Source organism: Myotis yumanensis, unplaced genomic scaffold (genome assembly GCF_028538775.1).
Source record: "Myotis yumanensis isolate MYYU_CA2020_CCGP unplaced genomic scaffold, mMyoYum1.0.hap1 SCAF_9, whole genome shotgun sequence".
NCBI classification, from domain to species: Eukaryota; Metazoa; Chordata; class Mammalia; order Chiroptera; family Vespertilionidae; genus Myotis; species Myotis yumanensis.
Window position 1 is genome coordinate 82,197,521 of NW_027223760.1, and position 22,303 is coordinate 82,219,823.

The 22,303-nt window shown below is 56.2% G+C and overlaps 1 protein-coding gene across 1 annotated transcript in view; it reads right to left on the minus strand.

Moving 5' to 3' along the window:
• EGFR (epidermal growth factor receptor) overlaps positions 1-12,493 on the minus strand; it is a 113,107-nt gene extending 100,614 nt beyond the window's left edge. The window contains exon 1 of the mRNA XM_070424819.1: positions 12,213-12,493. Coding sequence (XP_070280920.1) covers positions 12,213-12,300 — 88 coding nt within the window. The 5' untranslated portion in view covers positions 12,301-12,493. The remainder of the gene's footprint in view (positions 1-12,212) is intronic.
• Positions 12,494-22,303: the final 9,810 nt, after the last annotated feature.

Genomic DNA, 22,303 nt, shown 5'->3' on the forward strand with positions numbered 1-22,303 from the left:
GGGCGTGCGGTGGGGGTGGGCGCGCGCGGTGGGGGGCGGGCGCGCAGTGGGGGCGGACGTGCGCTGCCGGCTGCCACACCCCACGGTGAAAGGCTCTCCCTTCCGAGCATCAGACAAGAGCTGGGAAAGAGCTGGACGTTCAGGGCGGATCTGTCCTGTGAGCACAGCGCCCTGCGGCTGGTGACCCACTGCCCCGCCCGACCCGGAGAGGGAAAGGGGAATGGGGCGATGCCCACAGGGCCATGCAAATGAGACAGGCGAGCCGCTCCCTGTCCGGGAAGGCGGGAGTGCCGCCCTGCTGAGCACACGGCTGTCCTGGGCCGTCCGGGCTGCCGTGGGCCTGGCGCAGGCTGAAGTGCCCACTTCCACCCCGGGTGACAGCCTCACCTCCCGCCACGGGTGGACTGAACGGGGCTCCGGCCGCGGGCTCCCTGGGCAGAGGCTGCACTGTCCCGGGGCCAGTCCCTGCAGCTTTTGGGGGCAGGAAGGCAGCCAGCAAGTCGGGCTCGCCTGCAGGGCTGCACGGAGCCGAGGAGTGACCACGAAAGACGCACATGGGGCTCTGCCCAATGAGACCAACGCACCAAAACACATGTCCCCTCTGGTGCTGCCCGCCCACCGAGTTCATGGCCGTGCAAGGGCATCTGTGTGAGTCGGGATCCAAGGCTGAGAGCTGGCGGTTCGAGACACTCCCCCAGGAGGACCCGGGGAGTGAGGCCGCGCCTGCCCTGTTGTGGGAGCCGCCGGTACCAGGGGGCTGATGGCCTCTTCTCTGTCCCAGGGCATCTGCAGAGCCTGACGCTGGATTCGGGGAGGTGACAGGGAAGGAGGCGTGGCTCCCCCCAAGGACCCCGTCTTCCCGCAGGGTCTGCAGGTGGCGAGAACCTGCCACGGCCCTTCCTGGGGGGTTTGTGTCGGTGGGAAGGAGGAGGAGGAGGGCCTCACTGCGTGTCTACCCTTTTCAACCTCCTCTAAAAACAATCTGCCATCGCCGGCTGCGTGGCTCAGTGGCTGAGCATCGACCTAGGAACCAGGAGGTCACGGTTCAATTCCCGGTCAGGGCACAGGCCAGGGGTGCGGGCTCCATGCCCAATAGGGGGCATGCAGGAGGCAGCCGATCCATGATTTTCTCTCATCATTGATGTTTCTCTCTCTCTCCCTTCCTCTCTGAAAGCAATAAAAATATATTTAAAAACCAAAAAGCAATTTGTAATCATTGTAGAGTAAATTGAAGTAACAGAGTCCCACTTGGAGGCTGAGAAGTCGTTTTGCCCTTGAGACCAGAGGAGGGAATCGATGCGGGGCCTCTGAGACCCGGAATTTTCTAGTAAAACCTCGGCTCTCCCTGCAGGTTTCTGCCATTTCCATCCAGTGACCACGAGCCCAGGATGGAACGCTTTTGCTGCAAGACAACCAACACGTAGAAAAGTGTGCGAGTGGAAAACGCACAACTTCGTGGATTCTTCCCCAAATGCGTCCTTCTGTGTCATCAGCACCGACACCGAGAAATGCGGCGAGGCCCGCTTTTCAGGCCGCTGTCCTTCAACCAAAGGCGGCAGAGCAGACCAGGGAGACGAAGCCGAACACGGGAGGGGAAGCGGACCTCCGGCCGCCTGGGACTTGAACAGAATATACGCAGCACACGCACATGGATCTGAAGACTACAGGAGGGCGCTGGTTTGTCTAATTAACCAACCCCTCTCTACTCTCCGTCTGTGTGTCTGCCTCTCCCTCCACCCTCATTCCCTTTTCCTCCTCCTGCCTTCGTGGCCCTCCAATGTTACGGACAGAAACATTTCATTTAGAAGAAAAATTAACTTCTAAGCATGCCAGACTCGCAGCCGGCGGGCTCATGTGTGACCTGCTTGTGAAGGCTGCGACATCTGTCCTGTCACCTCCCTCGCCGACTAACACGGTGAGCGTTCATCCTAGGTGAACACTGGATAGGATGGCAAACCAAGTATTGAGCCCTTCGCTCTAGCATGTGACCCTGGAAAGAGGGGACACCGGGGCGCCCTGAGCCTGTCCCACCACTTCCTGCGAATCTGTGATTCTTTAAAAATAAGAAGTTACCAACAAAAAGCTTCGCTACCGCAGCAAGCCACTGCGCTGTTTACACAGGGTGGTCACGCTTTGTGTACAGTATGGCTTTTGTCTAGGAACTAGAATTTTTAAAAAAGCCTTAACTTCTCTCTTAAGTAAAAGGACATTATTGAAAGAAATGAGGTCACCGTATGAAGTTCACACAAATACCTACTCTAACGTGTTCTGACGGTGAGCTCAATGCTTAAACACATCACCCAGAGGCCACACAACAGTTAACATCCTTAATCCCTCCTTCCTAACCATGTTTTTTCTTCCCTTCTTAACATTAAAAAAAGAAAAAGCTAACCGTAAAGTTAACATTCAGAGAAAGTAAATGTTTGCCTTGCAGAGCCTTACAGGTCAGGAGCGACGGCCGCTGCCCGCGGTGTCGCCTGTTTGTCAGCGGACCCCCGGCCCCGCTGCCCAGCCCCGCGTGGCTCCGGGACCTCCCAGGGGAGAACCAGCCGAAGGCGGGTCCACCTTCACACCCGCTGTGAGCACGTCCTATAAATCCTCTCGTGTTTAAAGCAACTACGCCATCAGCAATGCCCGTCAGATAAATGATCATCTTTGAACTGTTAGCTTTTCCATTTTTGGTGTTTCTTGCAGCAAAAGCAATTTATTTTTACTCACAGATTTAAAACAACTTTAAAAATAACTTTTATATGCTGCTGCGAGGAACCAGCGTGTCTCCAGCACATGCTAATTCACGACCAGCCTGTTCTTTGCCAATGTGAGAACGAAGATAGAGAGAGAGATCGGCACTGTGTTTTCATGGTCCCACATAGCCACCTGCAGGCCTCCTTAGCGCACGAGGTGAAGAACGGGAGAGCTACGGCGATCGAGGCTGGGCCCAGGCGGACACGTGGGCCCCGTGCCTCAGAGCCACACGAGTGCACCACACAGGCCACGGCACAGCTCATTTCAGATCAACAGCACTAGAGGGATGACACATCAATCTCTTCTCTCTTCGTGATTTTTTTTTAGAGAGAGAGAGGGAGAGGGGTCGAAACATCAATGAGAGAGAAACATCATCGATGGGCTGCCTCCTGCACGCCCCCCCCCCCCCCCCCGCCCGACAGGGAACGGAGCCCACAACCTGGCCTGTGCCCCGACCAGGAATCGAACCGTGACCTCCTGGTTCCTGGGTGTTGAGCGACACCCGCCTGCTGAAGGGGCCCAGGCACCAGGGCAGAAAGGACGGCAGAGGAGACATGAGGACTGGGGCCTCCGTAGCCGCACAGGCGGCTTTCTGACCCCTGGCTCGGCGAGCCCCCAGCCCGCGCGTCCTGCCGAGGAAGTATCACCTTTCCTTCTCTGAGTCAAGAATGCGGGGACATTTCCCGCATTTTTCATAAATGACGCACACATTCCACTTCACGGCCAGAAAAACCCAAGGAGACAGAGACTCTGGGGAGAGCGATCCGCACGGAGCGGCAGGCGCCTCCCTCCACCGTGTTTAAGTTCGTGTCTCGCCTGCGTTTGTGTTCACCCTCAATGCCGAGGACCCGCCAGATGCCAGGGGCCTTGGCACCGTCTAGTTTACCCTCTGGAAGCTACTAGTAAACCCAGAAGGCAGGTTATCTCCTATCGTAACCGACCACTCATACAGGGGAAGCTCCATTCAGCTGTGTCCTGGGAAAATACCTTTAGCAGCGGCACTTTGCAAGGTATGAGACTTGCACGTGCATGTTTGTATTAGAAATAATCCCAGGGAAGGGAAGGAGGGAGGAGGGGGGGAGGGAGGGTAGACTGAGGCCCTACATTATTCTCACTCATAAATGGTTCCATGCACAACGTCCATTCAAGTCCCAGGAAGTGGCAGCCCGACGTAAAGACACGAAGAGGTAACTAGAAAGTCTCGGGTTATCCATTAACTTGGCAGCAGAGCCCAGCCAAGGGCAAGTTCTCATTCGACGCATTTCAAAGCCCCTGAAGTCAGCACCGTAAACACCAGCAGGTGCCAGGACGCTTCTTCAACAGCCACCGTGCGTGTGGCTGTGGCTCATCTGGCCTCAATCAAAAGCGAAAGAGAGGACAGTGGTTTCCTTGTCTAACTCTATTCAAATGCACGGAGTGAGAAAGAAAACGGGTTTTGCAAATTAGCACCGGAGCAAACTTGAGAGAGTTTGCCTGAAGGCGGGTCTCGCTCAGACGCTGCAGAAGCTGCGGTGGGTTATGAAGTGTCAGAACGGACGGGGCGATACTGACAGGGGGCCCTGAACCCTGCAGCTTCCAGAGTCAGTGCTGCTGACGGGTGAGCAGCACCAGGTTTCTGACCCGGAAAACAAACCTCCCCGGAGAACTTGCTCAGATCCCGTTTACGATGGGAATTTCCCGGGTACCTTGCTGTCCCCAAGGCCCTGCACAGATTCGGTGACTGGTTTCCGTCCCAGACGCCACAACACGGATGCGTTTAGGAAAACATGCGGTTTGCACATGCAAATGCCGGCTGTCACCTGGGAGAGACTCTGCAGCACATGGGCTTCCCCCAGAGCAGTGGGTCCCAGCGGGGCACACCCACAGGGGGCAATTGGACTTTTAAGGGGGGCAATTCGAGTGAGTTATTCACAGGGAAATTTCTGCATTCCTTATGGTTCTAGGGGCCTCATAGACAATATGCAAATATATGCTGCGGCATATTTATGCACTTCAGTTCTCTATGATGTTTTGAAACTTTATTTGCTGTTTTTTCCTATCACTTCGTATTATTTTTTTAAAGAAGTCCTTAGGACTTGCACTGTCCTTTCCTTCTTTTATTTTCCTCTTTCATGGATGCCATGTTCTTTGGAAGCTTGTTTAGACCAAGTGAATGGCCTTTTAGGCTTCCTCCACGTGAACAGGAGCTCGCTGTTTGAATAATAAGAATTCTATGTCACGGGTGGGGGATCAGGATTTTAGAGATGTTTGGGGGGGGGCGTGGCCAAAAGAAGGCTGGGAAGCAGTGCCCTAGAGCAGCCGTGGGCAAACTACAGCCTGTGGGCCGGATCCAGCCCGTTTGAAATGAATAAAACTAAAAAAAAAAAAAAGACCGTACCCTTTTATGTAATGATGTTTACTTTGAATTTATATTAGTTCACACAAACACTCCATCCATGCTTTTGTTCCGGCCCTCCGGTCCAGTTTAAGAACCTATTGTGGCCCTCGAGTCAAAAAGTTTGCCCACCCCCGGCCCTAGAGCCTGGAGCGAGAGAAAGGAGCTTGAGCGAGCGGCCCCAGTGACGTAATGCCGGAGGAAGCCCAGCCGCCAAAGCACGTGAAGTCCCGCACGGACAGGAAAACCTGCAGGTATCGCATTTCTGCCTTTGGAACAAAACCCTTCATGAACGCTCTGCAAACAAGTGCTCAGAGCACAGAGGTCTAGGGGCTCTCTACTTCCGTGTGGCCGACCGCGCCTGGGAGCTCACAGCCCCGCCACACGCTGTCCTTTGGCAGGAATCTACCTGTTTGCGTCCAGATGCTCTCTGCACCCACACAGGCGGGGCTCCGCGCCTCCCAACGGTGACTCAGGAAGTGGGGATCTTCGAGCTCACAAGCAACTGGGGCCCAATCCTCCGGAAAAGCATTTTCCGAGTTCGAGTGACTCAACGCCGATGACTGAGCCGGGGATCACGCCGGCGTTCGCCTCCTTTCTCTGGGTCCTCGGTGGTAGGCGTCCCATGGAGGGCGTGAGGTCGGTGTTTGCTTATTCATAACAAGTTTTAGGGACAAATCACGGGATCGGGGAGACATGTTAAAACTGTCAACTGTAATCCAGGCTCTTGTTCTATTCTTTACATCTGGCCGTTACTTTAAAAACACCCACAAAGAAGCCAAATGACCGTTTTGATTTTTAAACGTAAAGCGTGTCACCTGGCGGGCATTTTCCTTTGGATGAGGTCAGTTTCCTCGGGCCGTTTAGAGAAATAAAGCAGGGAATTCTGGGGGCTGTCCCCAGCCCACAGGTCTCTCTCTTCTTCTTTTCTTGTTTGCGGTCCAGCGGACGGTTCTCCTTCGGAGAAGCTGCCCCCGCCCAGGAGATGGAATCAGCCCCCCTGGTGGCTCCCACGGAGCCCCCAGATCACACCTGGGATAAGCCATCGCACCCAGGTGAGCTCAGCTCCTCCAGGAGGGGTTCCTTTGGGAACCTTGTTCTTTTAGGGTAAACCCAGGGCCCAGCAGGTCGGCACGGAGAGCGTCCCTGCTCCTCCGGCCCTGGCTGCCCCCCTGTCGTCTGTGCTCACAGACGGTGGGTCCCACCCCGTAGGCCTCTCAGAGCCCAGGCTGGGGCTCCAAGCATGTGCCCTCTTCTATTATCAGGTTCCAGGTGCTCCTGCTGCTGTCCTGGGAGACACTGTGAGCTGCCGGAGGAGACTTCTGATGGATGAATTCGTGGAAATAGAGCAGCTTCGAGGCTGAGGTACTGGTGAGATCCACACGGCCCCTGGTCCGCGAGGAAGCGCGTGCGCCGAGTCCGACCCCCAGGGGAGTCGGGGAACAAAGACCAGTTCTTCTCCGCCACAGAGGCACCCGCTGCGCACCACCCATCGGAGTCGCCGGGGACTCGTCAGGAAGGACCACGGGGCCTGGGTGCAGTGAGGCACCCTCTCTCGGAAGCACCTTGGGTGGCCCGAAGGGACGTTTGAGGTCCGAGAGCTCCTGCTTGGGGAGAAGAACCCCCCCACCCCAGTCTTTTCCACTCAGTCACTGACGTCTAAACCACGGGCTCGGGCGCGTCTCAGATGAGAACGGGGGTCCTCTCTGCGGACTGGCAGCCGTGGACACACACGGTCCGCAGTGCACTGACAGGCACTATTGATTATTGATCAGTTGCCGATCACCGCCATGAGCAGGCTGCTGGCCACAGCTGCCCAGAACCCAGCCTCGCTCCATCCCATCGGGGTGATGACAGGGCGTGTGACAGGCTGGGGGCGGGCTGTTCCCCAGCCAAAGGCAATATCTGCAAGGGGACTCCCCAGTGAACAATAGTTCAAGGCCATGCTCTCCTGGGCTCCAGACCCTCCCGCTAGCGCCCCCTGGACCTTCCCATCTGAGCCCCTCGAATCCGCCCAGGGACTCGGGTCGTCCTAAGAATGCACAGCCCCCAGGTGGACTCAGTCTACCCAGGCTTCCCACCAGAAGCCTGCGTGCCCCCTGGGTCTACATCTCTCACTCGTTACACACAGTTCACCCTCCCACCGGCCTGAGCGAGCGGCTCCTTCTGCACTCCCATCGCTCCTGCATCTCCATCTTTGCTCTGCGGCCTGCACTGCCCTCCCCAGCTCCATGCCGCCCCACACCCACTCCCCACATCTCATCCCCGGTTCCTAGCTCAGAGCCCTGCGGCCACCCGCTCTCACACCCGGACAGCGGAGCTCTGGGAACTGCAGCCTCACCACCAGTCCCCTCTGTCTCTCCTGTCGCGGCACCGAGCTCCGGGCCTCGGCAGCGCTGGCTGCTCCTGGCGCGGCTCTGAGAATGGCCTTCGTGTCGCCTTCCCCGGCAAACACCCAGCGCTCTGCAGGCTCCAGTGAGAGACCCTCCCCTGCGGGCTCCACCTGCCCCGGTCCAGGCAGAACTAAAAGCAAAGACCAGCCCTGGCTGGTGTGGTTGGAGGCTCAGCCTACAGACCAAAGGGCCTGGCTTCGGTTCCTGGTCAAGCCATGTACTTTGGTTGCAGGTCCGATCCCAGGCCCCAGCTGGGGAGCATTTGGGAGGCAATCGGTGTGTCTCTCTCACATCAATGTTTCTCTCTCTTCCTCTCTCTCTCATCCCCTCCCTAAAAAAAAAAAAAAAAAAAAAAAATGGGAAAAATATCCTCAGGTGAGGATTAACAAAAATAAAAATAAAATAAAGCAAAGGATAATCCCAGAAGGCTGCCCGGTGCCGTCAGACCTGCCGCTGCCTCTGCCAGGGTCTCAGCCTTGCTACCTGCAGCTCTCTCTTCCCCTAACTGACTGCCGGACACTTGAGAGCAAGTCCCCCGTGTGACTCACCCGCAGCTCAGACCGTGGACAGAACGGCCCAAGTCCCTCCCTGTGGTTCGAACACGAGGAAAAGAATGCAAACAAAGCCCGAGCCGTCATAGGTAGCGATGCGTGTCCTCACGCTGAAGGACAAACAGCCGCGGCCCCTTACGTAACTGTTTACCCCAGCCCAGGGCCATGTGCAGGCGCAGGAGAAGCCGTGTGCGTGGCGGGAGCATTTTGGGCTGTGGACAAGGCCTTCCCCTCCAACCGCCAGGCCCCGAAACTGCAATTCCAGGTCTCGCTCATGAGACGTTCCAGATGGCGTCGTCGGAAAGGACGCTTGGGCTGTGGGGCTTCCTGGGAGAGCCTGCCAGGACAGGACGCAGCGCGGAACCCAGAGGGAAGCCCTCCCCTCCCTGCTCGCCGCACACAGGCCCTCTGAGCGCGCTGCTGGCACCGGCAGGAGGGAAGTAGGTTTTAAACACACGCAGTGCACAGAGGCCTCATCGGTAACAGCCAGCCGGCTGATATTCCACCGTGGAGGCTCCCAGACCGCGTGTCCACCCCAGCCCTCCGCCGCCAGCAGGCCTGGGGCACAGCTCCCGGCCCCCGGCCCCCGCCACCTCTCCTGCTCCCGGCGGCTCGGGGAACTTTCTGGACACCTGAATGGAGTGTGCCTACCTAAATGCGTAGGAAGAACATGGACTTAATGGTTCCGACGAAGCGAGAACTTCAGTCAAACTGGTTATCTGACATGAGGGGGTGACGCCTGGATCCTGGCCCGAATCCCAACTGACCTGCCTACACCCGGGGCCAGAGGGCAGACCCCCCTCAACTGCTGTGCAAAGAGCCAACTGTTGCGATTTTCTGAGAAAGGGCAACCTTTTGGGGGGAAAGTGAGAAAGAAGGTGTGAGCAGGCCCGATGTCACATGGGAGCGCCCCCGTGACGAGCCTCCTCCGCTACCCCGCGTGTGTTCATCGTTCAAGAATAAACCTGTCGAAATGCACCGAGACCAAAGCTGCTTCTCGTCACAACTTCAAATGTCCACAAAGGACAGAAGGAGACAAAACCAAAAGCCTTCCGCGGCGATCTGAGCGGCCCCGCCCAGTTTTCTCATAACCGTACCTTTTCTCAGAGCGGGCGCCTGTGAGTAAACCTCACTCCGAGGAAGCCCATGTCTGCTGTGCTAGGTCTCAATTCAAACAGAGCCGCAAACATGACCTTCAGGGCAGGCCACGGGGCGCACGAAGGCCACGTGATTCCCCCCGCGGGGCCTTCAACCCGCTGAGTGTCCCCGACACTCTGACCCCACTGCCCATTCCAGGGCCGGGGTCCCCACGTGGGGTGCTTCCCTTCAACACCCACAATCACCCAGGTAAGACGAGCGCTGGCTGCCACTCCTGTCGCTAACCTCCAGACACTATCTTCGGGTCCCAGAGCTGAGATCAAAGCAAAAACAAGAGAGTATTTTCTCTCTAAACAGGGCGGGACCCTTCATCGTGGCTGACATGGCCTCTACAAACATCTCAGAAGGCGTCAAGTGCTGGCAGGGCCCTTAGGAAGGGAGCGCGATGGAGCTCTGCAGAGTATGTGACACAGCGCAACTCTGACACTAAATATGTGAAGCCAGAAATATACGAAGACGGTCAAAAGTCAGGAATGTGTTCGGAGGCGGGGCTGCAAATGCCTGCCTTTCTCGGAATACCGCCCAGTCTTCACCTAGGCGTTCTGCAAGAGCCAGGGGCTTGCTCAGCAATCGATAGATCTCCACAGATCGCCCGAGGGATGGAGCGAGGCCCAGATTAGTGCTGACTGGGCGGCTGAGATGCCTCCGGGACAGGAGGCCGCCCGCCCGCAGAGTGACTGTGAGCAGGAGTCTAGACCAGGGACCGGGCACCCGGGAGTCCTCCCCAGGGACCACCCTGAGGAACCCAGTCCCTGGTCCTGTCCCTCCCTGGCATCGGCGCTCTCCTAAGGCCAGAACTCACAGGCAGCAAGGCAGAGGCGGGAGGTGACTGAGGGGGGGCTCTGGGGCAAGAAGGCCTGAGTGCGAACCCTGGTTCCGCCTCTTCCCAGCTGCCGGGAACTCACTTTACTTCTCCGACCCCCGTTTCCCCAGACATCAGGAGAGCACCAGCTTCCTGTGCCCGATGCGAGGGTTAAAAGGACCGAGAGGACCGGCGAGTCCATCTCTCAGGACCAGGCCAGCCTTTTCTCTAAAACAAGGACATTTCTTGAACAAAACTGGCCGCACTTGTTTGACATGGGTCTTTACCACTCTCTGTCAAAAGCCACAGCTTGTATTTTTTAGACTTTGCCCCTGAAATGTTGGTCTTTTTCTGTGACTCTAACTGAACGACGCTGGCCCGCCTACTCCCGCTGCTGGTTTTTTGTTTTTTTCCAGGAGCATCCTGTTTTAAGCGAATACAGAACTAACAGGCAAATTAAGTGGTATTTATATTTTTTTTCCAAAACAAATCTCCCTGCACTAATCGTCGTGTTCGAAGGGATAACAGGAGGAGCTGGGGGGTGTTTCTGGAGAAAAGGGGTGAGTTAAGGTGCCCCAAGAGTTTAATGTCACTCAAGACAGGGTCCGGGCAGCAGACTGGGAGGCGCACCCCCTCCCAGCCCCTGTGGCTGGGGATTCAGGAGCCGGAAGGACCAGACCCTGGGGGGCGGGGGGGGGGGGGGGGGGACAGTGGCGGGATGGCCCAGCAGGGAGTAGACGCCCATCCCTCTCGCAGGAGCACAGCTCTCAGTGAGCAGAGGAGCCCACGGTTATGGAAATCACCCCCAGCTCCTGTTCCCACATTTTGCAAGAGGCTTCAAACTCCAGATGTTCCCAAAGAGCCCTTTCTGTCGCCAGCTAATCTTTCCGGAGTCTGTACCAATCGCTCTCCTCTGTGCCAACGATTGCCCGCACCTGGCAGCCGATGCCCGCACCTGGCAGCCGGGCAGAATCACCTGAGGAGCTCTGAGCAACCCCCGCCGCCCCGTCTCACCCGGGACAGACGGAGGAAGCCGGCCTGTCTGGGGGTGGGAGGCAGGCTTTGGGTTTTATCTGCTTTGCTTTGGTCTAAAATCCCCAGGGATTCCCATTTGCAACCAAGTGCGGCAACCGAAGCTTTAGCCCATGGAACGCGCTGGGCCCCAGCCCCCACTCCCCGCGCCAATGACCTCAGCGGCAAGCAGGGACCTGACTCCTGCGACCGGCTGCGCGATGTTGAAATCGCGCAATTAAACCTTCCGAGGCATGTTTCTTGTTTCTCACGTTGGGGGGGGGGGGGGGGGGGGAGGGGGAATGGCCGGCAGCCACGGGGCCAGACCCGCTCAGGTCCGCGGTGGACGCTGGGCCCACGGGAGGGAGCCACAGACACCCATCCGCTTTGGCCAAAAATTAACTCGAGTATTTTGGTTGGCTCAATGTCAGAATCTTCCGAAAGCGAAAAGAAACCTCCCCAAGAGAAACTCAGGATCCTGAGGAGGAAAGTTTGCTAAGAATAAAAAAGGCCGGGACCCGATCCCCAGGAAATTAGGCACCAGGACCCCGCGGTCCACCTGGCTGGTCGCAGCCCTCCAGCTCCACCACGAACCCAGAGCCGCGACCCGGGCCTGCAGGTGGGGGCACGTCTGGGGGTCCCCGGAAGCGACCACTGCACCAGACCCCACGGGCCCTGGGGACGCGGGAGACCTGGAGGGAGCTCGGGGGTCTGCGCTCCCCACTTTTGACCGAAGAGGACACCACGTCCCTCCCAGGCAGCCACAGGGAGTCAGCGGCCGAGACCCGCACGCGGCCTCCCGGTCCGGCTGCAGCTGCACCCCGGGAAGGGACCCGCGAGCCGGTTCCGGGGGGACGGCGCGGTCAGGAGGCCCCGGGGTCCCCGAGGGGAGGCGCGCACTCCCGCCGCCCTTCCCGAGGCCCCGGGACCTGGGACGCACGTGCTGGGACGCCCGCCGCCCTGCGCGCGAGGGCAGGAAAGTAAGAAAGTTGCGAGCGCTTCGGGAAGTCCCGATCCCCGCACCCCGCACCCTGGTCCCCGCAGCCCGCGCCCGCCGTCCCCTCCTCCGGCCGCCGCGGGCTCGCCCGGCGCCGACACGCAGCGGCACGTCCCCCCGCGGTCCCGGCCGAGGCGCCCGTCCCGGGGCAGCGCAGCGCGGGCGGCGGGCACGCCCTTACCTTTCTTTTCCTCCAGCGCCGGGCGCGCCGGGAACTGCGCCGCCAGGAGCACCAGGAGCGCGGCTCCCGCCGTCCGGGAGGGTCGCATCGCCGCCGGGAGCCCGCAACGAGTCCGGGAGGGAAGCGGCGGCCGTGCGCTCCGGCGGCGGCGGCGGCGAGGCGAGGGCTCCGGGGTGGCCTGTGGTCCGGCGGGGAGGCGGCGGCCGCGGGCTGCTCGGGACTCGCCGGGGACGCGGTCCGCCCTGGCCGGGGTGTGCGCACCGAGCGGGGGGCGGAGGCTGCTGCGCCCGCGCCGCGCCGGGGCTGCCCGGACGTCTAGCGCGCGGGGCGGGGGCGCGGGAGGCTGGGCCGGGAGGAGGAGGGACCAGCCAGGAGGAGGGATCGCGGAGCCCAAGGCGAGGCGGAGGGAGGAGGAACCAGCGGCGGAGTTGGCGGCCCGCAGCGGCACGGAGGTGGCGGACAGAGGTGGACCCGCGGGCCCGGGCGCTCGAGAAGGGCGGGCGGGAGGGGGCGGCGCGCGGGAGCCCAGCGGGCGCCCTACTTAGTCTCCGAGAGGGCGTTCCCTGCCCTGTGGGCCAGGACTCGGCCTGGGAACTAGGTGACCCAGCCTGCGTGCAGCCAAATGGTGCCAGGGTCGCCGTGTCCCCCTCCCTCCCACCTGCCGAGCAAACTGGGACCAGCTCCCTGTGAGCTGGCCCAGCCAGGGCCCAGGCCGGGCAATGGCACGGATGGGGCAGCGCCCTTGATCTCGCCCATCGCCTGCGCAGCACCGGGAGCCTCGTGGGGACAGAGGACCGCCTGGCAGCCTCGTTGTCCCGCGCGGGGTCGGGGGACAGGAGTGCCCGGTGACTGAGTTGGAGCTCTCAGGTCCGAAGGGCCCTTCACGTCCCGCCAAGCATCCGCCACATCGTCTGAACGGGGACAGCCCGCTCCTGGCCCGGAGCCGGGCCTGCGAAGTGTTAACTGAATGAATGCAGGAGGCCCCGAGCCCACAGCCCTCAGAGGCCGGCACCAGCCACGGTGCTTGAGAGCAAATGCCTGTGGTCAGTTATTGCGCAAAAGTCAAGCGCTTCGAATACAGGCTGGACATCAACCCAAGTGGGGTGCTTTTCCAGGAGAGCTGGCCGGAGGCAGCCGCACGGGGCCAGGCAGGAGCGCCCACCTGGGCAGCTCCCTGAGGATAGGCCAGAGGAATGAGGCTCCCGGGCTGCACCAACCTGGGCTGCGCCATGTCTGCAACGCGCTCCTTCCCCACTGGACAGGTGTCCTCGCACCCCTTCTGCACCCAGATCCCAGCTGCCCTCACCAGACCCCCTGCCTGCCCCCAGGGCACTGGGCCCACCCCGGGAATGGAGGAATGGTCATCCCCAATCCCCCTGGACACTGATGTGAAGTTTGGTTCCTCCCTGAACTGGTGACATGGGCGCGACACTCGTGACTTGGTACTCTTCGGCAGTTAAGTGGAGAGTCCGGATCGGAGCGGTCGGATAACCGTGGAGCTTGTTAGGTACAAAACCGTGGGAGCGGCCTCCACATACTTCAGCCCCGTCTTCTCGAGGGGCATCTGACCACCTGTTTCTCTGGCCTTGGAGGTCACAGCGAGAAGGGACAAGGAAAAACATCAAAGCCTGCCTTTCAGAATTTAAAAAAGGATCTTGGGTAAACTGGGAGCCTTCTCCACGTGGGATGAGGTGCCTCCGAGTGGGACGGGGCTCCCCATCCTGAGAGAGGGGTGCCTGCAGGGGCGTCGGGGACCAGGGGAAGCGGAGCCAGGGATGGGACTAGGTCCCTTCCGACCCTACAATTCCGCAGGAACATGCGTTTCTAAAACAGGCTTCCAGTTGGATGGACATGCACCCGACGGCTCCTCTGAAGATATTTTGAGACACAGAACTGTGCTGACTGCCTTCTCCCCGCCTCCCGGGGACAGCGAGGGAGCTGGGGACCGGGGCTGGGGGGAGACTTATTGTTTTACCGTCTGTCCTCTCAGGCCACTGTGGGCAGCAGCACCGGCTCCTGTAAGGGAAGGGCCGTGGCTCCAGGCCCCTGCTGAGGCTCCTGGGCACTCCGGTGTGGGCTTCCTTGGTTTCCTCGGCCACACACTCTCTCCCGTTGAGTCTGGTTGTTCGTGGGGCCGTGTGGGCAGTGCCTGGAGGAGGCGGTGTCTTTCTCAGGGACCTCGAGCTGGCACAGCTGCTGACGCACCCACCTGTCATTAGCGGCCTCGTTAGTATCGTGTGTGGTTGGGATTCTCGGTATCTCCAGGGCTCGGGGTCAGGAGGTGCTAAGAAGCAGAGCCGCATTTTTGGATGCTGGTTTCTTCATTCCTTTGCACAGGTGTCTAGTAGGAAGTTTCTGGACCCTGCACAGTGCTTTGCCCATGTGAAGGTTTAAAACTGGGATGAAGCCTGGCCCGCGTGGCATCAAGCTATAAACCAGGAGGTCACGTTTCAATTCCGGTCAAGAGCACAGGCCTGGGTTTCGGGCTTCATCCCCAGTAGGGGTGTGCAGGAGGCAGCCAATCCGTGATTCTCTCTCATCATGGATGTTTCTCTCTCTCTCTCCCTCTCCCTTCCTCTCTGAGATCAATACACATATATTTTTAAAACAATAAACAAAAGGGAGATGAACTTTGCCTAGGTGTCACTACCTGTCTCAGGGAGAGTTCCAACTGGACGCGTGAGCCCTGGGCGGCAGCCGGTGGCCTGCAGAGCATGGTCAGGGTGCCGGTGTGGTTTTCTGAGGCCCCTTCAATATTTGTTTTACTTGAACTTTTGGCCACATTTTTAAAAATCAAGAGATTTCCATATTTAAAATGTGAACTCTCTGTTTCTCTTGAAAAACATGGTGACGTGCTGGCCAGTGGGGTCTGCTTTGGTGGGGGAGGGGGTTTGATAACTGTCCCCCTGGGAAAGAGTGAAGTTGGCAGCTCACTCAACCCACCAAACCTGCTTCGCCAGTTCAGGGCTGCCGCTGAGGCTGGTGTTTCAGCCTGCAGCCCCGCCCTTCCTGGTTCAGCGGCTCTTACCTCTTTACAGCTCCTTCCCTCCTGCCCTTATCTTCCTTTCTCCCTCCAGCTCCTTCTGGCTCATCGTGTGTGTGAGTGTGTGTGTGTGTGTGTGTGTGTGCATGCATCTCTGTGTGAGTGTGTGTGTGTGTGCCTGTGTGTGAGTGTGTGTGTGTGGCTGTGTGTGCGTGTGCCTGTGTGTGAGTGTGTCTGTGTGCGCACGTGTGTGTGTGCATGCGTCTGTGTGTGCCTGTGTGTGAGTGTGTCTGTGTGTGCGCGCGCGTGTGTGTATGTGTGCATGCAAACACGCGTATCTGTATTTGTTGATACATTTTTGTCCAGAGGTCAGCTCATAATACTTTATATACCACACTAGACCTCACTTTAAATTTGCATAATTCAAATATGGAATAATATAAAAATCACAGCTCATACTGATACCGTATCATTGTTGTTGACTATATATATATGAATATATATAAATCATATATATATAAATATAAACATATATTTACATATACATATTTATATATATATAAATCATATGAATATATGTATATATATATATCAGGAGCAGAGAGTGCAGGTTACGGGGTTGGCGGGACCCAGTATCATTGTTTATCTTGCAGATCAGCAAGCTTTGCCTGGCTTAATGGTCGATATAAACTGTAACAGATGATAGAACGTGAGCTTCATAGGGAACAAGTGCGGAGGCATTCTGAGGCTTCGTAGCTACTTGCAGCATAATTATTATAATTCTGTCTCACCGCTGTAATGGAGGTCACGCTGCGAGGACCCACAGCCCAGCGTATGTTCTCCAACAGGGACGCAGGCCCTTCGCCCCGGAGAGGCCACGGGCCACGGGCCACGGGCCACGGGCCATGGCAGCGTTATCACGGAGGATACCAGGCAGGGAGCGTGTTCGGAAACCTTAAATGTTCTCTGTGTTTCAGCTGAGGCGTTTTCCCATTAAAACATAAACTGACACTGTGTATAAAGAATTCACACTCACACACACACACACACACACTCATACACACACTCATACACACACTTATACATACACACACTCATACACACACTCATACATACACACTTATACACACACACTCATACACACACCCAGACACACACTCATACACACACACTCATACACACACACTCACACACATACTCATACACACACACACTCATACACACACACATTTAAAGGGACAGAGGTAACCAAATGAACAGAGATCTAAAAACCGCCATGAACTCAGGGTGGCCTTGAGTATGTCTTATACAGTTTCGATCTTTCAACCTAAAGCGCTGGTGTGTTCTCTGTGACTGTCAGGAGTGGGTGCTCCTCGGACAGCAATACCCGGAACCCACACAGGTAAGCACTCCGTGTGCTGTGCCTGGGAGCCGGGTGTAGCGACAACGTTCTCTCTCTTCCCGGGAGGTTGTCGAAGGAGACAGAGCAGCAAGCCCAGCTCACGGCTCAGCCCTGGGCCCTCGGCAAGTCCTTCGTCAGCCTCACGGTCACGGAACCATCAGAACATACAAGGAATCACGCCACAGTCAGAGAGAAGCCCCTCGGCCTCCCACCCACAGGCCAACAGCCATTTCCCCCGGGCCGGTGAGGGGTCCAGTCCTCAGCGCCGAGGCCCTCCTGGCTCCTTACCTTCTAAAGAGCTGCTGTGTGTGTGGCAGCTGCAAGAAGAAAAGGGCAGTGAATGGCCACGGCGCTGGCGCCGCCGCCCGTGCCCACGCGGCCTGCAGATGCTCGGCGAATAGGGGCCCTGACGTCTGTCAACGGGCACTTGGCTCCCTGCGGGCTTTGCACAGCCGCCCTCCCTCCGCACAATAGCTCCCCATGGCCTTTCTTCCCAGGGCAGCCGCTCGGAGCCCTGCGTGGGGAGGGGTGGGAGAAGGCGCTGATTTCAACAGAGACTGGGGTCTCGGAGCAGCTGGGGAGGCGCACTGGGGTTTGGAGGCCAAGTGCAGAGCTCGGTGGGCGGAGGCCCCCACTGCTCTGCGGGGACCAGAGGCAGCGCTCGGAGAACCGGCCTTCAGATCCCGGCTGGACTGTCCTTCCTCCTGAGCCCGCAGGAGCTGGCACTGGCTCTGGGCCCAGCCGGGACCTGTGCTTGGTGAGGTGCTCACCTCTGACTTTTCCAGGCCCTTCTCTGGGATTTCGCTGAGAAGGATTTGTTTGTAACGGCTTCTTTTTACTCGTTTTGACCCCCCCCCCCCCAACTCTGTTGTTTGTGTGTGTGTTTTGTGATCTTTATCTTTTAAATGAGGACTCGGAGGCTGGTCCAGACCCGGAGGACCGAGTTTCCGATGTCACAGGAGGAGGGCGGGGAAGATGGCCTCCTCTTGCCCCTCCTTCCTGGGGACTCTGAGGTGTTGCTAAAGCGTGCGATACACAGATCTGCAACACATGAAGCCTATATGTTTATGTTGACCTACGTCACCCCAATCAATTTAATAAAAAAGAATTAAAGTGCGTTTTTCAAATCACTAGTTAGATTTCCTGCAGTGTCTTTGCCCCAGAAAAGGGAGGTCCTGAAAGTCTCCAGGGAAACTGGTGGGGAGGGGGTTTGTGGGTGGGTGGGTGGGTTGGGGTGGGGGAGTCCTCTCTGTTGGAGCAGGGGTTGGAGCTCCCAGCCCCACCAAGGGGATCCTGACCCTCTGCCTTCTAGGTCATGTCCTGAGGTGACAGGGGCTACAGGGCCTAGGCAGGGGTTCAGCTTCTGCTAGAAATTAGGGGGGGATATTACAAGATTGAACAGAGATATGATTGACTTAGGTCCTTCGTGGGCCCTCTCACAGCTGTGTCCACATTGGAATGAAGGCAGGTAAGAGGCCATTACAACAGGCTGGTGAGACGTGGGCCTGGCTTGGAGCTCTGGAGGTGGTGGGTCGGGGTCCGATTCCAGATGTACAAGGTATTGAATGTGGTGTGTGAGAGAGAGACGAGAGCGGGGATGACCTTGATCAGCATGTTGGCTGTGGCAGTCTTCATAGACACCAATACAGGAAAGGGTATATGGAAGGGAGAAGGCAAGGGTCTGGTTTTGACTTGCTGCGTTTCATATGAAGATTGTGCACAGCTCGTTGGACTGGAGTTTGACCTTCAGGAGAGAGGTCAGGCAGGCGATAACAGCTGGGATCATCAGTGAGCAGATGCTGCTTGGAATTGAATGGGATTGCGAAGTGATTAGAAGAGTTGACATAGAGAGAGAGAATAAAGACAGAAAGACAGAAGATAGGAAATCTCACCGTGATCTTGAAAACCCTCACATTTATCGTCAAAGTGGAGGAGAATCAAATGGCAAATGTGACTGAGATAGAGCAGACAGATAGGTGAGAGGAAGAGCAGGAGAGAGCTCGGGGTGGGCGGGAAGCCAGGGCTAAACAATGATTCACGAAGGAGGAAGTGAATGGTCAGATGTCAGATGCTACTGAGGAGCCAGGCACGATCAAGCATAAATGGATCTGCCAATGTCAAAGTCATTGGTGACATTAGTGGGAGCTGTTTTGGGAAAGTCTGAGGGGGGTAGGGGTAGGGGGGTGGAAGCCAGACTTAAGTGGGCTGGAGACTGACTCAGATCCTGTTTTCAAAGGACTCCTGACTTTTGATTCTTTTATAATTCCAGGCCTGCCCTTTGAACCTGGTCTCCCTGTCTTGATTCTCAGACTTGACTCAGCCCTAATCTGCATGACCTTCCTCCCTGCCTCATGAGTCCCTTTGGAATGCAGCTCTTGGTTCAGGCCTGTGCAGCACCCAGACAAGGCATGTGCTCCTCAGCAAGGGAAGAGGATTGAAGCTGTGCCCATCCAAGCAATGAGATGCGGGCCTCGGGCTTGCATCCACACTTGGCCACGAATTGCATACAATTGGAAAGTTGCTTAACTTCAGTTTCCTCATCAGTGAAGCGAGGACTAATCATCTACTGGACTGTGTCATTGCGAGGATTATCCTTCCTGGTACCTGATGGTTTCCCAGTAAATGGTGGTTACTAAATGTCCTGTCTTCTCAAAATACAACATCCCTTTAGTCATCTTTCTAAGGTGGATTCCTAAATCTAAATACAAGTTTCTAAAGGGATATGTCATCACCAAGGAATGTAGCTGCTTCCCTGTTGACATTTCTTGACTCATCCATCATTTACTGATTCAGCACCTTTCATGGGACACGCACAGAGCCGGGCTTCAGGCAGTCGGTGATGATCAGGAAGAGCATGGCCCTCAAAATTCACTGCAGCTGGCAGACAGCTGTAACAAAAAAGTCAAATCATAAATAATGTGATTGTAAATTGCAGCAGGTGCTGGGCAGGAGACATAAAGGGCGAGGAGAAGCAGAGCGATAGGTTAGGGCTGCTTCCAGAAGAGTCCATGGAGGAAGGTCTTTCTGAGACGTGGAGGTGTAAGCCGCCATCCGAAGGGCATGAAGGAACAAGGTCACGCACCCTTCCTGACATTCATTGAGAGACTGGGCAGTATAACGAGGTGTGTTGGTGTCCTAGCCTCTTCACCAAATCCATACCTTGGTGACTATGCATTTGTTAACTTCTATGAACGTTGAGTATTTTTATTTCTCCTTCACCGTCTTTCAGTGGATCCAGTCAACCATCTTTAAGCATTTGCTGTTTCTAATCTCTGTGCGGGAGGAGAAATCATAGGTTCGTGCAGGTTAGAGAAACATAAAGATGAAAGCGAATTGACTCTGGAGGAGGCTTCTCCCATGAACCAAGTCCCTAAACTTCACACCAGCTCATCGAGTTTCTTGGGGGCCACGTTGGCTCCTGGGTTCTTGTCGAAGCTCCGACAAGTGGGGGTGGGGTAAGTGACTTCGGGACAAGAGAGGTGATGCTGTGCACTCCTCACAGGTCCGACGGGTTATCTTCGTGAATTCAGTGGCCAGCTGAGTCTGCTTCGTGCCCTCTGAGCCAAAGGATTACCTGTCAACCTGGGAGGGAGCCTCGACAAACAGACCAGACCGACTCGTGCCCTCGTGGAGGTGGTGGTTCTCCGTCTGGCTACTGAAGGCTGTCACCTGTGCCACAGAATAAGCTGTCCCCTCACTAGGACCGCCACCTCTGCACTCCTCTGCACACACAGTTTAATCTGGGTTAGAACCGTGTTTGGAGTAAGAAGCAGGGCGGGAGGGTTGCCCACGTGCCTCCCACCTGCGTCAGGTTTATGGCCGCTCTCAAAGGGTTGTCTTTGAAACACAGAGCTACCGTCTGTGGATTTGAATTTGAAGCTGACTAGGCCCATGGAAGAGAGACTGGGAGGAGTGTACGCGTGGCAACCTCTCTTCCGGGGTCTCCACAGCTTCCCCCGGGATGAACATCCTCTCCTCAGGAGAGCTTGGCGACGGGAGGCGAGTGAAAAGGGAAGCACATCCTCAAACGATTTTCCGTCTTTAACGAGAAGTGGGAATTAGGCTGCGCCTTGCCCCTTTGTTGCAATATCTTGTTCGCAGGGTAATTTTTTCTTATTCCTGGATTGTTTCCCCGACTCCAAGAAGAGCAGCCCTGATTCCGGGAACTCCACATCAGGGCCAACCGGACAGACAGGGGCAAAGGATGGATTCGAGTTTGAGATTTTATTTTTGCTACTGAAATGCTCTCCTCAGTGGTACAGAGGAATTGCAAAATATGTCTCCCTCTTCAGAAGATGAAGAGTTCGGGCGCAGAGAGGGCTCAAGAGTCGTAGGACAGGTTTGCAGGAAGCATCCAAACAGGCGGTATTCACACACTCGTTCTGTCCTTGCTTTCCAAACCAGCAGCCGCACGAGAACCGAGAAAGAGGGGGAGGGGCTGGGAGAGCTCAGAGAGCCTCCCCCACTGGATACTAATTTTGGTGACAGATGATTGACAGGCAGTGGGTGTTGTGGACAGCCCCAGAGAGCCACCAGGCAGCCCATGGGCAATGGGTGACCCTGAGACGAATTCACTGTGTGACTCTGAGCAAATCACATCACTTATTCTGGGTCCCGACTTCCTCATTTTAAAAATGCAGTTGCACTCTAATAACTGCTATGGGTGCTCTTCCAACCTGGCTGTGCTGCTTTGGGGGATGAATAAGGCATTTCCAGGGCCAACTACATCTACAGTGAACCAGCTAAGGTCCTAAAAATCCCCTTAGGTTTTTATACGGGGCTGCATCGAGCAGGCCGGAGGGTCAGGTGGATGAGAGGTGGTGTGTGCCCGTGTGTGACTGTTACGGGAAGATGTTCCCCACTGTGGTCACTGTCATTGTGTTTATGATCTAAATGATTATAATTGAAATGAGAGTGTTTCATATAAAATCATAACAATTTATGCACAAAGTCGATGATGACTGGAAACACAGTCCCTTCATACGCAGGTTAAAGACTGGGAAGGGATGGGATGCACTCCTTGGAAAACGTAGTTGTGTGTGGATGATGGAATTAAGGTGTGTTTTACCTATTTCTCTGCATTTTTATGTTTTCCTTCGAGTATTAACCATTTCATCATCACTATAGTGAACAGTAGTTTTATTTTGAACTGTTTCGTACCTAAACACAAGATGAACTTCTTTTATGTCCAACAATAATAGTGGTGAAATCATTACCGCACTTTGGCCAATCCAACAAATCTTGAGAAATGCTTCCCACTTATACATGAGGTTTTGACTTTCTCTGCAAAAACTTGCTTTTCACAGAACAATCTGAGGCAAAGACAGCACTCGGGTTTGCAGAGATGTTTTCATTTAGGTTCTTGTGTGAATTCCATCGGCCCCTGTGGTAACAGGGAGAGAAAGCAGGAAAAGTCTTTGACTTAGCAGAATGTCGGAAATACCAGCCTTTTGGAAAATAAATCCTCACACTCAGGAAACTCAGCAGTTAAGACAATTTGCTGGCATTTCGGTGTCAGGCGTTCCACACCCTGGTTTCTTCTGTAGGATGAGAAATTGGAAAAAGGACACAGCTCTTTCTAGCAATAAAAGGCTCACTAAACCCTCCTCTTGGTTTGAAATTCCTCAGCTTTTCTTGCTATTTACATTGGTTCTTATTCAACACTTCTCTCACTCTATATTTCAGATAGAGTCAGCTCTTTGATTC